This window comes from Hypanus sabinus, chromosome 3 (assembly GCF_030144855.1).
Source record: "Hypanus sabinus isolate sHypSab1 chromosome 3, sHypSab1.hap1, whole genome shotgun sequence".
Classification (NCBI taxonomy): Eukaryota; Metazoa; Chordata; class Chondrichthyes; order Myliobatiformes; family Dasyatidae; genus Hypanus; species Hypanus sabinus.
The window spans coordinates 124,447,332-124,462,044 of record NC_082708.1 but is presented as its reverse complement, the minus strand read 5'-3'; the positions used below and the strand labels follow the sequence as shown (position 1 = coordinate 124,462,044).

The 14,713-nt window shown below is 39.4% G+C and overlaps 1 protein-coding gene across 1 annotated transcript in view; it reads right to left on the bottom strand.

The window, feature by feature from the left end:
* kiaa1109 (KIAA1109 ortholog) overlaps positions 1–14,713 on the bottom strand; it is a 418,633-nt gene that overhangs the window by 122,505 nt on the left and 281,415 nt on the right. Inside the window, exons 44-47 of the mRNA XM_059965080.1 lie at positions 6,897–7,076; positions 4,052–4,227; positions 3,536–3,711; positions 2,094–2,803 (exon numbers count right to left, since the gene is read on the bottom strand). Coding sequence (XP_059821063.1) covers positions 2,094–2,803; positions 3,536–3,711; positions 4,052–4,227; positions 6,897–7,076 — 1,242 coding nt within the window. The remainder of the gene's footprint in view (positions 1–2,093; positions 2,804–3,535; positions 3,712–4,051; positions 4,228–6,896; positions 7,077–14,713) is intronic.

Sequence of the window (14,713 nt, the reverse complement as noted above, 5' to 3'; positions counted from 1 at the left end):
TACAGATAAAACTTCATTTAGAAGGTATAACATGGCACTATATTGCACAATTACACAAAGCATGATGCTTTCAGCTACTGGAACCCCAAACTACAAATCTACATAACCACTAATCTTTAAAGTAAAATGTTCCATAAATAGTTCTTTTCTGGATCAGCACTTTTTTTTTTGAAGTATCTCTGAAGTGTGTTTGGAACTTCTTTCTACATAATGCAGTGTTTTAAAAACAACTGGTTCCTTCCCATGACCAGCTTAAATAAGAATGGATTACAAAGTTGGTTTTAAATTTGACAAATTGGTGAAATGGAGAAAGTGTCAAAGATAAAGTTCCTTTGCATAAAATATTTATATTAAGTAACAAATAATTGTTATCTATGCTATGTGATTTATTTTCTTTGTTATCCTTGTGAAAGGACCATAAAGATTCTTGTGGAGGTTTGATAAATTTGTGTTCATTTTATCAGTAGAGACTGTGAGAAAACACAGACAATGTAATAAATCATCAGGAAGTATTTAAGTTTAAAACAATAATTTGCTGTGCAATGCCTCTGAAAATGTAACTCTCAAGCAGCTACAATGTGAAGCTTGCTTATGGCTTTGGAAGGTCAAACATCAGTCCAATAAGTGGTGAATACAAAAATTCACCTCATTGAATCTCTATTTCCAGTCAACAAACAGGCAGCCTTACCATTTGAGATAGCATCATTATTCATATTAACAATTATTAACTTTAGTTATTAATTGTTAAAACTGACTTGCAATTTAAATGGGGTAATTCCATGCAATTTTAAAGTTTTCTATACACATAAACCTCATCTTCTCTCACTATAATGAAATGTTATTAAAATAATGGAAACATCAAAAAATTACATTTACACAAGAGATTTTGTAGATGCTGGAAACCTTGAGCAACACACACAAAATGCTGAGGCACATCATCGGGACAGACTTCAGGGTCTTGGCCTGAAACATTGACTGTTTATTCCCCTCCATAGATTCTGCCTGACTTGCTTCATTCTTCCAGCAATTTGTATGTGTTACTCAAGAAAGTTACATTGCAGCAAACACAAGGAAGACCAGACAAAAGTCTGCAAATTATATGCAATGCCCTGGTTAAGATTTTACTGCTAATGTATAGGGTAGTTCATTTGATGGCTTTCTGTGGGAGCAAAGTGTTCTGCAAGTAGTGTTTAGGTTACGGTTAAAGATAAGGGGTTATGATGTTCAGCTTAGGAATGTTGATTCAACCAATTAGATTGGTGGAATTGGGCTGAGAGGTTTTGTGATGGGCATGGGGGGAAGGGGTCTTTCCAGTGGGAGATGGAGAAAGAAGAATTGGCTTGAGTGAACCAGCCGTAGGATTTGATCCAACTGGAATGTGTGATTCGATGGAGCCCAAGATGGAAAATTCTACCAGTGATCAATGAATAGGAATTGGCACTGTGAGTAAAATGGACACATCCAGCTTTTGGAAGATCTGAGCACCAACCTTGTGGACATTTGACTGTTTCAATTATAATGGGCTCTTCTTTTTTTCTTCTTTAATAATTGTTGTGTAAGTTGACATTCATAAATATACTTCCTTTATAATAGTATGCAGTGTACGATCTGTTATTTTTTGCCAATGGCTAATTGCATAGGGGCAGTATTTGCACGGTGTTCACAGATCAAGGTTCAAGTGGTTGAGACATCCCAACTTCCCAGTTTTGGTGAGATCCAAGTCACACCAACCCTAGTCTTATGGAGTCTGTAAAGGTGGTTTTCTCACAGTGGCTGTTAGCAAGGGGATAATGAGCCATATCTCTAGAGACACCCAATAAGAAGGGGTTTCATATAGATCAATGCTTTTTATATGGCGTATGGACATAAGGTTTTACCCCTTAAGTGGAACAAACTCAGTGAACTAAATATTCCCTTATCTAACTTTAGAATCCAATTGCTAAGGATATGGCAGCCGCAATTATACAAGTAACCACTTGGATGTGATAAAACACTGAAAAAAATTTGAAGTTATTTATATGGCATCTGAGGGAACAGAGTAAACTTTCAAATCTGATTTCTATTTTTTTAAAAAAATCATAGACTGATCCTACCTGGAGGCTCCAATACATCCGGAGAAGATTTTTCAAGGATACCCGTTGGATCTGAGATTAATGAATAAAAGTTAAGCAGTTTGTACATGTTCTGCCAACACTCTGCAGAAGGCTCACTTTGTTCAGACACAGTGATTGAGTCAGAGTCATCCATATGAATAGTCACATGGTCCACTACATCCTTTGATCCCTTCCTGGAAACCTTTGAGGTTCTTCTTTGTGTTGGACCTGATGAATTCTTATTTCGTGTTTCTCTTTTATTGTTCTCATTTCCAAGTCTTTTGCTCGCTTTTGTGCTATTTCCTCTGACACCTCCATTAAGACTGCCACGAGAACTGCGACTGAAATCTGATGAACGGAAATCCCGATGTTTTCGTGTTTTGAATGTTGGTGTGGGAGATACAGACCCAGCTGTGTATCTACTCAGTTTAATGTCTGTTTGAGTAGCCTTTATATCATCGACCATTGTGCTAAATTGATGGATGAGACGGACTAATGCCATGTCCACGTGCTGGCTGATAGACTGACAGGAGATAGTAAAGTTAACATGGAAGGTGTTCTGATGATGTCTATTAAGTTCATGGAATGAAAGAGCATTTGTTGAGTTTTGGTTATAAGTTGGCCTGTCCATCACAATAGCATTTATGCAAAAGGTGTTAAACATCAAGGCTGGTTTGAAGTCAAGAGGTGGAAGGTTTATCATGCCCTGTCTGAAAATCAAAAAAGATGAAACAGATAGGAATTCTGCGCTCAAGCTGAAATGTATTTAATTACAAACGCATTACTACTTATACATTGCCTATAATTAAACTATGAACTTTTATAGTTTGTCAACAGAAGCCAAGGTTTACATTAGAAGTAAAGGTTGATCTGTTTTGGGTTCACGAGACAGAAGTGAAACCATATGACGATTTTATGACCCAAGTTTGCTTTGATGTTGATACAACAAATTGTGTCACAATGCAGATTATAGAGGAGACAGTAATTCTGATGTATTTGCACTGAAAGTGAGGCATTAGGTCAAGCATCTTCACCAGATACACTGTAGATTTTCTAGATAGTGCCTCACCGCCACCATTCTCAGGGCAATTATTGCTGATTTTGCCATGAAGCACATTCCTGAAACAAAAACGCGATTGTGACTCAAGACAAGTTAGAGCTTGAATTATTTTCTCCCAAGAACGAAAATGTATGTGGTGCATATTGAAATCCACATTCAACAATTATGACGACTGCTTAAGAGGTACATGGTAACCTAAAGAAATGACAATGAAAATTTTAAGATCAATGATATGAATTTTGGTCAGCTTTCTGCTCAAATAAACTAAACAGCTGAAGATTAAAGGATTGAAGATTGATGACAGAACGGTTGTTACCTTTATTATTAATTCAACCGTCTTTCGACTCTATTAGAAACAATAACAACACTTGAAATTAAATACCTTCTTTTCCTTCTGATCTTTCTTTCTTTCGATGTATCAGAATCAACAATATCAGCTCTGAGACAATCCAGGCTTCCAGAAAATGACAAATGTTTCCCAAAATACATCCCATAAGTTAAAGGTGCAATATCTTGTGATTGTATTCCGGTATTGCTCAGTAAAGGCTTAAAAACAACCTAAGAGTAATGAAAGATGAATAATATTTTAAGTTCATTGAGTAATTTTAAATCTGTATTTTTACTTCAATCTTTATAAAATTAAGTCAAAAACAAAATGTACTGTGAATTTGAAATTTCAGATAGTGTGTAAATAAAATAATTTTAAATGAAAAATAAAACAAGTTTACCAAAATGCTATTTCTGAGAGATGGTCCATGTTAATCTCAGAATGATCAATTGTGCATAAGAGAGATATTAAATGAAAATGAAACATACTTATACAAATGTAAAACTAAGAATCGACTTCAATGATATTAAATGTGTTTATGACCTTAAAACTGTAGGATACTTCAATTACCTGCGCATCAGCCAGCTGAACAGCAGGAGGGCCTTGATTACCCTCCTCAATACCAACAATTTCATCCTGACTGGTGCTATTCTGTGACTGTGTGCCATCCAGAGTGTTCTGATCACTGGAGAGCATTGTATTAAAGTCGGATGCAGATTGTATTGTTGGAAGATTATACATCAAACCTATGCAAAAATAATGAAATATGTTTAAACCAAAGTGGAAAATGTTTGAGGGATATAGAAATAGTTTAACAAATAATCTAACTCATACCAGCATGCACAACTGTTTCAAATGTAAATCAAGTCAATTCAAAATAAGCCACAAATCATCTTGGTTTTACATGTATTTCAGCATATGTTTTATCTTATTTTGAGATACAGCACAGAACAAGCCCTAATGGCCCCTCCAGCCACGCCACCCAGCAACCCACTAATTTAACCCCAGTCTAATTGGGAGACAATTTACAAAGACTAATTAACCTACTAATATACTAGCACTTCCTCATGTCAAAGCATTGTTTGCCTTTCCATTAAAATGCATAAACTCACATATCCCAACTTACGCCAACCCCCATTTTTCACATAAATCTTAAATGCTTAACTTCTCTATATGCTTTTCTGGACTCTATTCTTTTGACACCAAATCTTTCCAGCTAGCCACTTACCACCAAAAAAATTGGATACTGTTTTTTCAACTAATTCATTAATCTAAATTGTGAATAGTTAAAGATCAAGTAATGATCCTCGGATTTAATAGACACAAGGTAAAATGGTTCTATCCTATTTTAAAATGTAAACACATCCAAAAATGATAAATCCAAATCACATGTAAAACCAGTACTCTATGAAAACTTAGATTAAAACTTTGCTTCTTAATACATGTAGATTAAAACTGAATACTATTGTTTGTTATGGTTTGTGGAGAACCATATTTTTGTCCCTTTTATAATTAGACACTGCATACTGCAGCTGGAATATGCAGAAATAAGCCAGGTCTTCCAGTGCCCTAGATTAGTTATAGCTGCAACTGTTGGTGCCTACAGCTTTTACTAATTGGAATTTGATTGAATGGTTACAGGTGTCAAGCTCTCCAGTCTGGTTATTTCTGACATACATGCACATTTCTTCCTAAAATCCCAATGAACTGGTGAGCGCCTCAGAGAGCCCAGCTGACCATGAAGTATATCCAGGTTACTCTGTCAGTGCTGTACCACCACAACTGCTAATCCTGAGCTGAAAATTTCACGCACTCATTCTACTAAAAAGTCAGAGGTACACTCGTGTTTCCAAGACACGTCTAATACCTTTTTTGCAAACCTCAGCCTCACAGAAGCTCTAGATCTCTCCTAATCTCCAGCCTTCTTCCAGCCCCTCCAACCTCCTGTCCCTAAGCAATCTGTAGCCTCTTCCCAGAAACCCCTACCTCCCAATAGTGAGTCTCCTGTAATCTTTTATATCCCCAGCCTACCTGCAGGCCTTTATTTTGGGGCCAGTAGACAGCAATGAAAATCAGGGGTACTGGTTGGATAACTGGTTGGGTGCCTACTACCTATAGGATGTCCATACCGAAAACACGTTGGGAGAAGCAACATAGTCATGTCAGCATGCATGCTGTCATTAAAAAAATAGGAATTCAATTTTTAAAAAAGTACGATAGGACTAGCAGTGAAACCTTCTCACAGATTACAACAAACACTGGACATTTTATATGTTATCATATAACTGATTTCTCAGGAAAGGGAAAATACATTTTCCTTTGAATTAGTTGACAACATTAAATCAGAATACTTAATCACAACATGCATACAGCACTGCAAGGCAATAATTATGAAAAAAATGTTACCATGTTTGGGAAAATAAATCAATGTACCTATAACCTTTATGTTGTATACTATTGAACAAACAGCTTTCAGGAAATTGAGATCTGAAATTTAATGCAATGAATTTATTATAATCAGGTTGGTGTGTCAGCTATGTTACTAATTTGCTCTGGAGGGCAGCAAAATCTTACAATCCAAGTTAATGAAATGATCCCATTCTTTCATCTTTGCTCATTTATTTCCATGATGAGAAGAACCAATGGGCCAAATGGTCTAATTCTGCTACTATTTGTTATGGTCTTAACTTGGTATGAAATATGTTAAACAGTGAAATCTAGCCACATTAAAACCACTCAACTATAGAGAGAATAATGGCATAGCTAATCTTACCAGATGTCTCACTATCGGCTTAACATCATATCTTTGGAAGAAAATGAAATTGTGCTGTAAGCCCTACTGCCTCATGAAAATAGCAGCATATTGAAGTACTTAAAACAATTAAAATTACAGAAACTAAGGCAAGAAAATAAGGATTTGGGATATGTTTGTAGATGCAATAGTAGCTGTAGGGATACAATAAAGAAAACAAGGCTAAGGCATGATGCAAAATCAGTTGAAATGGTTCACTAATACCTTATCCTTTTGTCCAATATCAATGTACTTATAACCTTGATGCTGTAAACTATAGAATAAACCGCTCAAGAAATTGAGATCTGAAATTTAGTGCAATGAATTTATTATTAGCAGATTGGAGTCAGACATGTTACTAATTTGCTCTGGGGAGGCAGCAAAATCTTACGCCGAGTTAATGAAATGACTCCACTCTTTCATCTTTGCTCATTTATTTCTAGAAGTGATTTTCCTCAAACCTTATGATTCCTGAGCATTTAATTATTTTTATAACTTTCAATTAATGTGTTAACTAACGTCAACATTAGATTCTGAATATAGGATCATTCAGCTGTTTGAATATTAGTTGACTGCATTTTTATATACAGTATATATATACCACATGTGCTTCCATTGGTTTACCTGTTGGAAGAGCGTTGTGGCCAGATCTAGGCACTGGTGATTCTTGAGTAATGCTTCCTCGGTTACTCACAGCATTTGACATCCAGTTATAAAAACTGACTGATGATGGTTCAGACAGAAGTGGATGTTCAGACAACATATCTGTAGCAACAGCATTTCCTGAATTTGCAAAATAAGTAGCTGAACAACATCCATTGTCACAATTAGCATTCAAGAAATGGATCTACTTATGAAACTATATATCAGAACAATAAAAATGACTCTTTGAAATACAACCGGGAATACAGTGCAACATTTTCACATTCTTGGATAGTGTTTCCTTTCTCCTAAAAAAGTAGAAGAGGCTTTACTTTGTGAAAATGTGACAAATTAATGACTTACCTTCTAGCCCTAATCATCGAATTTAACAGTAGTTGTTTTTATTAACTTTAATCTACACTCGGTGGTCTCTTTATTAGGTACACCTTGGAACCTGGTGGGGTCTTCTGCTGCTCTTACCATCCACCTCAAGTTTTGGTATGTTGTTATTTCAGAGATGCTCTTCCGTGCATCGCTGTTGTAATGTGTGGTTACTGTTGCTTTCCTGTCAGCTTGAACCAGTCTGGCCATTTTCCTCTGAACTCTCTCATTAACAAGGTGATTCTGCCCACAGGACTGCTGCTCACCAGATGTTTTTTTGTTATTGGCACTATTCTTTGTAAACTCTAGGGACTGCTGTGCATGAAAATCACAGGAGATCAGCAGTTTCTGAGACACTCAAACTACCCCATATGGCATCAACAGTCATTTCAAGGTCAAAGTTGCTTAGAACAGGTCCTTTCATATTATGATTTTTGGTCTGAACAACTGAATGTCATGACAATTTCTGTATGCTTTTATGCAATGAGTTGCTGCCACATGATAGGCTATTTTGATATTTGCATTAATGAACAGGTGTACCTAATAAAATAGCCAGAGTACACATCTTATACACACGCACGTACGCACACAAAACATTCGAAGTCTAAACCTATGTAATCGTCATGAGAGCTGGAAACGGGCAAGGCTGGCCTGCAAAGCTGTGTAGGTCAATCCCAGTGGATACAGTGGATAGAATGGACTACAGAAACACCGGTGAACTCCAACCATACCATCGACATTTTGAGCACATGATGCATTGCAGGGTAAGTTATCTGGATCTTGTATAGTTGACAACACTTTTGTCATCAAAGTCCACATCTTTCTTGGCTAGCTGGAAAGTGAGAACCATGTACCAGGCAGAAAAATCCACCATCATAGCAAATGAGATGAAAAGGTACAAAAAGTCAGTTCTTGGACTGAGTGAGACAAAATGGACATCATCTGGAGAGACTCAGCTGAGAGACAGGATAAGTACTCAGACCTTCAGAGCAATGATACACCAAATACAGAGGGTATAGCCTCCACGATGACACCAGAAGCACGTAGAGCCAAGATCACAAGGAAAGCCATCACTTCAACAACTATCACTGCTAGCTTTAAAGCCAAGCACAAGAAGAAAACAGCTTAAGTTATTCATTAAGTTAATGAAAAAGACAAAGATGGGTTCTACAACACACTCAGTGGAGTCATCAGCAGAAAGAAGGAAAAAGACCTGACCATTGTAATAGGAGATTTTAGTGCCAAAATAGGCAGGGATAATGCAAGATACAAATAGATGATGGAGAAACACGTCTCGGAGAAATGAATGAAAATGGGGAACATAAATGAGGCAGAGCTAAGGTGGCGCTAAATGGCTACTCCTTTGCTTGCATCTTCGGTAACAGCTCTATTTCCATCTTTAATATTTTTTATTTTTCTCTTCAGGCTTCCTTTGAAGACCCCAACCTGAAGTTACAGGCAGACTTCGGTTCTTTTGGGAATGGGACCTGTTCTTGGAGTTTCAGGACTGGCTGCTGTTCGGCAAGACAAGGGTTCAGCCTGAGAGTCCAGCTCATATTTGGATTGGAAGCTTAAGATCTCGGGGCTGTGGAGACAGACAGATTGATGGTCTTGGAAGGAGACCCATGTGTCGTCGGGGAAGTTGGAAAATCTACTGCTGTGGACCCAAAGACCCGAGACCTTAGCGATCTTCAGGCACGGAGCTCGAAAAAAGCGATGTAACAGACTTTTAACATCATAAACCAGCAAGTTGTTTGTTATGTCTCCCAGCTCGCTGGGAAAAAGGAGACACCTCTCTTTCCTTTATTAGGGAGAGAGAGAACCTGTGGTATGTTGAATGTCTGATAAAACCACAAAGTCTTTGTGGTAACTGCAAGTCTGTGTCTTTGCTATTGCTTTGCTCACATTTGAGTGCTCAGTGATGGTGCTGATGCTTGCTTTTTTTGCCATTGGGAGGAGGGGGATTGTTGCTCACTGCTGCTTACAGGAGGGGGGGACTTTGGGGTTCTCACGTTTAATTGTTCATTCTTTGGGGCACTTCACTGTTTTCACGGATGTTTGCGAAGAAAAAGCATTTCAGGATGTATATTGCATATATTTTTCTGACATTAAATTGGACCTTTGAACCTTTGAACTGATTTGCTGAAACTTGTGCTAACTTCAAGCTAGCTACTGGAGGAAACTTATTCCCACACAAGCAAATACACAAGGCAGCATGGATGTCACCAAAAAAGGTAACAAAGAACCAGATAAACCAATATGCATCTCAAGGTAGGTTTGAAGGTCACTCCATGATGTAAGAGTGAAACGTGGTGCAGTTGCAGGACCAAGACACTACGTTTTGATCGCCAAAGTACGATGAAGCAATAAAAAAGCTACGCACCACCCAATCAGAGACTGAGCACAACGTGAGCTACCTGAAAGACAAAGAAACACTTCATAGATTTGCCCTCACACTTTCCAACAGGTTCCAAGCATTGATATCAAAGACAAATGGACTACTGTCAAAGAGGCAATAAATTAAACTTGTGAGGACGTGCTAGGAAAAAGGACATTTGAGCATAAAGAGTGGATTACACCAAGAATGATGCGAACAATCAACAAGAGGAGAAAACTAAAAGAAAAATACAATAGAAGCAGAACCAGGACCAGGAACGAGAAAGCAGAGGCACAGAGGGAATATGACAAAGGGCACAAGGAGAAACATGGAGGGACAGGAGAGAGTACATCAACACCCGTGTGTCCCAAGCAGAAGCAGCCTCAAAATGGGCATATGAAAGGACTATACAATACTACCAAGAAACTAGCTGGCAAATTCAAATCTACGCCCGCATGAAGGATAAAGATGAAAATATCTTAACTAAAGAAGATGAACAGCTCCAACATTGGGTACAGTCTTTCAATAAGCTTCTGAACAGACCACCTCCTCCGGAATCTCCTTTAATTCCAGAAGCACCACCACACTTGGATGTCAATTGTACCAAGCCAAAAAAGGAAATCATACAGGTAATCAAGAGGCTAAAGTCAGGAAAAGCAGCTAACCCAGTCAGCATACCACCAGAGGTGTTGAAAGCAGGCCCTAAACCTTCTGCAGATATCCTATACACTTTGTTCTGAAACACCTGGGACAACGAAGAGATGCCACAAGAGCGCAAGGGAAGTCACATTATCAAACTTCCAAGGAAAGGTGACCTATGAGACTGTAAAATCTACAGAGTTAGGTCCTTAATGGCTGTCGTAGGAAAGGTGCCAAACAGAATTATTCTGCAACGCCTTTAACAAGCAGTTGACACAACATTTAGGGGCCAGCAAGCGGGTTTTAGGAGAAATCGCTCCTGTATAGACCAGATAGCTAACTTAAGAATAATCATAGAACAGTCAATCAAATGGAATTCCTCTCTCTATGTCAACTTCCTCGACTACAAGAAAGCCTTCAATAACTTAAATAGAAACACCCTTTGGAAACTTATGAAACATTATGCAGACACTTATCAATATCATCAGGAACTCCAATATCAACATGTCATGCAAAGTCATAATTGCAGGAAACCTGTCAGAAAGCACCACTATGCTGAAGCAGGGAAGTTTGGTGGCTCTCTTCCTGTTCCTGTTGGCAATAGACAGGATTATGAAACAGATAAGTGAAAAACGAAATGGAGTCCAGTGGACTATGTGGCGGCAACCTGATGACCCAGAGTTTACAGATGACATCGTCCTACTGTCATGCTCTAACCAAAAGATGCAAGAGAATCAACACTCCTGACCACTAATTCCACCATGCTAGGTCGAAGGCCAAATGTAGATAAAACAAAAGTGATCAGGATAAACTGCACTAGCAACAGACCCATAGTGATGAGAGATACAACCCTGGAAGAAGTGTCTTTCTTTGTCTAGCTTGGAAGCATTGAGAGTATATATGGTGGAATGGATGAGGGTGTCAAAGCCAAGATCAACAAGATCAGAGCAGTTTTCCACATTGAAGGAAGTGTGGACATCCAGAGTCATATCAAGGAAAATCAAAATCAGATCTTTAACTCAAATGTTAAAACAGTGCTCCTATATGGCCCTGAAACCTGGAGATCAAAACAGACACTACAAAAACAACAAGTGCCTGAGAAAAATCCTAAACATCAGTTGGACTGACAAAGTAACCAAGTAGACTCAGTAGGAAAACACCAGACAGGAATCGAAAGAGATACAAATCTGCAAAAACAGCCACACCTTGAAGAAGCCAACCCACAACATCACCAGGCATGTGTTAAAATGGAATCCCTGGGGCAAGAGGAAAAAGGTACTTTCAAAGTACACATGGAGAGGAGGTGTCAAGGCCAAAATTAGATGATGGAAGCTCTCCTGGTCCACCTTCGAGAAACTGGCTCAACTGGCTTAGAACCGAAGATTATCAGGATGGGAGGTCACCGATGGCCCATACTCCATTGGGAGCTAAGGGCCCAAGAAGATTAGACTTTTAAAGAGACACACACACACACACACACACAGTATATATGTATAATCTATATTCTACAGTAAAAATTAAGTAATTGCTTTACAGGATAACCTACAAGTTCTATGCCAATCCTGTTTCCCTTCCATTTCATACCTCAGCAACTACACAGCTGAAAGAAACAGTTCCATGTCTGAGATGCAAATAATAATACAAACAATAATACCTTTGAATTTTCTTCCTCTGTGCAGGAGGAAGTCAGAGAAGAGCATTTTTTCCACAGATCAACAGCTGAAACAAATGCTTTAATCAAAACTATTATTGCCCTGCACAATACTATGTCATCGTCATCAGTGATTACTCATAGTGGAGTATCATTCTTCTCCTGGTGGTTGACCTGGTCACTTGTGGGTCCTGAGATGACTTAAGAAGCCAATCTGTGATCCACAAGTCCGATTGCAGTTTTGACAGGTGAAGGTTATTGAGTGGTGGCAGATGTAGCTGGTTGGGCCTTTCCCATTCTCTCCTTACACGGAGGCAGTTAGTCTCAAGCAGCCTGGTGGAGTTAATACTTCAAGCTGTGCAGTTCCATCAGACAGCCCTTCCTCCAGCTTTCCCTATCCTGTGCTAATTTCTCCCATGCATTCAGGTTGTTGTGGCACTTCCTCAGGTGGGTTTTTATATTGTCCTTGAACCACTTTTTCTACCTTCCAGGACTGTGCCTTGCATCCTTGAGCTGGCCAAACAGGAGTTTTTTAGGGAGGTGGGAGTCAGGCATACGAATGATGTCTGCAATCCATCACAACTGGCATTGAGTCACGATTATGGCTATGGAGTTAATGTTAGCTTCCTCAAGGATGATGGAGTTAGTATGCCTATTCTCAGAATTTTTGGAGGCATTTTTAAGAGTAAATTCCTGGGGATCTTATAGGCCTGCTATATGCTGTCCATGACTCTGCTCCACAGAGCAAGAAGGGGAGGACTATAGCTTTATAGACCAGAAAATTAGTGTTGGTCTTGATATCCCAATCTTCAAAAAACCTCTTTCTCAGCCTGAAAGGCTCCACTCACACAGCCTATTTTGCAATTTATTTCAAGGTCAATGTTGGCTCTTGAAAAGAAGGCTGCCAAGTTATGGGAAATGATTAGTGTTATGATCAGTAAAGACTGAACAAGTTAGGTCTCTATTCATTGGAGCGTAGAAGGTTGAGGGGGGGGATTTGATCGAGGTATTTAAAATTTTGAGAGGGATAGATAGAGTTGACGTGAATAGGCTGTTTCCATTGAGAGTAGGGGAGATTCAAACGAGAGGACATGATTTGAGAGTTAGGGGGCAGAAGTTTAAGGGAAACACGAGGGGGTATTTCTTTATTCAGAGAGTGATAGCTGTGTGGAATGAGCTTCCTGTAGAAGTAGTAGAGGCCAGTTCAGTTGTGTCACTTAAAGTAAAATTGGATAGGTATATGGACAGGAAAGGAGTGGAGAGTTATGGGCTGAGTGCGGGTAGGTGGGACTAGGTGAGATTAGGAGTTCGGCACGGACTAGGAGGGCCGAGATGGCCTGTTTCCGTGCTGTGATTGTTATATGGTTATATGTTATATGGTTATTCAGAGGGATCTTGTCAACTTGGATTGCTGACGGTTTAGGAGCTTGATCTGAAAGCAGGTTGGTGCAGGACTTGGGCTTTCTTGATGTTTAGATCAAGTCCCAGGAGCTTGTATGATTTGGCAAAAGCATCCATTATGCACTGAAGATCCTCCTCAGAGTGAGCTTCGATGGTGTTGTCATCTGCATATTGCAGCTCCATGATGGAAGCTGTTGACACCTTGTTCTTTGCCTTGAGCCTCCTTGTATCAAAGACGGTAGACTACCTGCAAAAAAAATGGAGGAACAAGGCCACTGGGCCTGATGGAATTCCTCAAGGAAGGTGGTACGGAACTTTTAAATCATAGTTATGACCTGCTTGTCAAGATCTGGGATCAAGAGAAGATTCAGGGATGCCCTGATTGTCACACTCTACAAAGAGTGATGAAGCTGACTGCAGAAATTGTAGAGGAATCTCCCTCCTTACACCCGAATTTTACGGATCTGCTTTCACCTCTGGCACAAGATCTCCTGCCTGAGTCTCAGTGTGGCTTCTGTCCAGCCAGAGAAACATCAGACATGATTTTCTCAGCACGTCAATTGCAGGAAAAAGCCCAGGAACAAAATCTCCCACTTTATTCGGCCTTCAAAGACCTTACAAAAGCATTTGACTCCATAAATCTGTAACACCCTGGGAAAGGTTCCACCGCTATTTCAAAGGTCTTTCTGTAGAAGCACTGTAAATGTAATGGTTTTTCTGTAGCAGCAGTGTTTGGGTTATGACTGGAGATGACGGGGCTTTGGAATGTGCGCCGTCCAATGAAGGGAGTGTTTTCTCTTGTTGTGTGCCTGAGTCTGGGTGATCTGGGTCTTTTGTTCAGCGAGAGATAAAGAGAGAAGATGCCTGAAAGGAGAGGTCATAGACACCAGGAAGGAGTAGATTTGGAATTGGGCAGGGAGTTGACAAATTCCAAGGAAATCGATGGAGGACCAGTGGAAGGGAAACCATGAGCTCCAACTTGTGCACATTAGACTGTTTCATTGAAATGGGCCCTTTTCTTTTTGTTTTTCTTTACCCTTCAGTCAAATTAAGAATTATAAAACTAAATCGTTTAATTGCACATGGTGTACTGTCCATTATTTCATGGTACTGATTTGTAACAGGGGAACAAATCACGCAGCATCCACACAAACAGGAGGTTCTGCACCTCAAAACTTCTCGTGTTTGAGGGGCCAGAGATCGTCCTCCCTAGACTTACGCTGCCGACCGAACCGGAGGGTTACAAATCGTCTTGCCCTTTGGCAAGTACTGTCCACAATCAGGTGGCTGGAGAAATACCTCAAGATTTTGCAGCTCTAGCACAATGATATGAGTGCAACAGTCACCAGC